Source organism: Choloepus didactylus, chromosome 1 (genome assembly GCF_015220235.1).
Source record: "Choloepus didactylus isolate mChoDid1 chromosome 1, mChoDid1.pri, whole genome shotgun sequence".
Classification (NCBI taxonomy): Eukaryota; Metazoa; Chordata; class Mammalia; order Pilosa; family Megalonychidae; genus Choloepus; species Choloepus didactylus.
In genome coordinates this window covers 32,146,555-32,148,631 of record NC_051307.1, presented here as the reverse complement: position 1 = coordinate 32,148,631, position 2,077 = coordinate 32,146,555, and the positions used below count along the sequence as shown (strand labels likewise).

Genomic DNA, 2,077 nt, shown 5'->3' with positions numbered 1-2,077 from the left:
TTCTTTTTATTTAGGCCAAAATATATTAGTTTTTGTTGTTGTTGTTTGTTACTTTGTTTGTGTTGTGTCATTCACCATCAGAAAGCTGATTTACCAGTCCTTTCCACAGTCTCCTGTTCAGGGAAACAGATTTAGGATTAACCAGTATTGGAAGAGAGGTCAAAATCTACTATAAATTTGGACCATATAAGGAGTGATCAATAATTATGGGTTGAAAACGAGAGCTAAGATATTAGCTTCCAAAGACTCTTGAAGTGATACTTCAAAGAAAAAAAAAAAAGAACTTCTGTATTTTTTTCCTTTTTTAATGGAATTTTTTTAAATGGGAAAGTATTAACACCTTATCTTATTATCATGTATGCATTTAATGTCAAAGAAATTAAGTTAGTTTTCCAAACTCAAAACTTTTATAACTACATGCAATTTCCATTTTATTGTGAGGTTTATGCAACCTGAGTTCAAATGCATTTCTCTAAAACTACTTCTAGCACTGCTCCTTTGGAATTATTTTAGTCATCCCTAATATGTTACTTTACCAAAGAGCTTGAATGTAAACAAACAAAATTTCAATTGCATGAGACAAGAAATAGTCATCAGCTGATGATTGGGGATGTTAATCCCTAAAAAGTTACTTTGTCAAAATGTGCCTTCTGAAACAGCAGTTGCTGTAAGTTAGAACCTTCAAAAAACAAGAGCAGAATGAGAGTACAATAACAGAAGCTTCTGCAGCTTAAGCATTCCATAGGCCAAAGCCTCTGACACATGAAAGGCGAAGCATCTGACTGCAAACTAAATAGCCTCCAGTATTTCCATCTAGCTGAGTTTTCAGAGACAGATGCCCAAGACATGTCATCATTATATATATACCATCTTGGCTCAGGTTGCATTAATTATATCTGCAGAGTTTAATACCCATCCAAGTCCAAAGGTGGAAGAACATTACTGGTATGGTAATTGACAAGAGCAGACTGTGAAAGCTAGCTGTGCCAGTGCAGCCCTGTGGGAAGTTTTCTTCAGCAGGGGCTGAATAGCACAGTCCTACTAAACAAGCCAGTGGAATAAGGACAGTCAATGTAGGAAGAGACAGAAACATTTTTCCCCACTTATTACCTGCCACCCTGACTTTTTTTAATACATTTTTTATTATGAAATTTAACATATATACAGGACAGTGATAACCTTCAAAGTATGATTTAACAAGTAGTTAGAGAACAAATTTCAAAGAATTTTATGGGTTAACAGTTCCACAATTTCAGTTATTTCCTTATTGTGATACATAACATATATGCAGAAAGATGATAGCTTTCAAAGTATGATTCATCAAGTGTTTATATAGGTAATTTCAAAGTATGTTATGACAACCTTGACTTTTTAAAAGGTATATAGTAGCAACAGAATTTAACTGCTGTGTGTGTTTTCTTTAAATTATGTGCTGCTCCATTTCTTCTTGCTGCTTCTTTTGATGTGTCATCCTAGCTGCCTGTGGTATCATGCTAGGAAAGCCATCAATGATTCGATATGCTATTCCCAGCTCTTCATTAATCAATTCATGTGTCAGTGCTTCATATCTGAGCAGCTTCTTGGAGAGCAGGCACACCAGGAACTGCAGCAGCACCCGGTGGAAGGCGCCGGGCGCCTTCTCTGCCCTTCTGTTTCTCCCAGCCGTGTGCAGCCACCTATAGGAGACCACGGAGGGCAGTGTGAGTGTCCCCCCAGCACTCGGGGAGCCTGCCGCACGCTCTGCTCCGCCGGTCCGGCAGCCGGAGACAGCACCGCAAGGCCTTTTTAATGCAATTTTTTGAGACATATTCACACACCATACAATCCATCCAAAGTATACAATCAATGGCTCACAGTATCATCTCATAGTTGTGCATGCATCACCATGATCAATTTTAGAACATTTTCATTACTCAGAAAAAGAAATAAAAATAAGAGAAACCTCCAAAAATTCCATACTCTTTATCCCCCCTTATTTTTTTTTTTACACCAGTTTCATTCACACTCATACAATCCATCCTCAGTGTACAATCAATGGCTCTTGGTATAATGACATAGTGTTCATTATTAACTTAAA

At 37.4% G+C, this 2,077-nt stretch overlaps 2 protein-coding genes across 2 annotated transcripts; both read right to left on the bottom strand.

Annotated features, from left to right (window-relative positions):
* Positions 1–886: 886 nt before the first annotated feature.
* LOC119527999 (phosphatidylinositol N-acetylglucosaminyltransferase subunit Y-like) lies at positions 887–1,093 on the bottom strand. Its single transcript, XM_037828631.1, has one exon. The coding sequence runs from the start codon at positions 1,091–1,093 to the stop codon at positions 887–889; it is 207 nt and encodes a 68-aa protein (XP_037684559.1).
* Positions 1,094–1,420: 327 nt separating this feature from the next.
* On the bottom strand, positions 1,421–1,807 carry LOC119506702 (protein preY, mitochondrial-like). The gene has a single exon (XM_037799793.1). It carries the CDS (start codon positions 1,805–1,807, stop codon positions 1,421–1,423), a length of 387 nt encoding a protein of 128 aa, XP_037655721.1.
* Between the last annotated feature and the right edge of the window lie 270 nt (positions 1,808–2,077).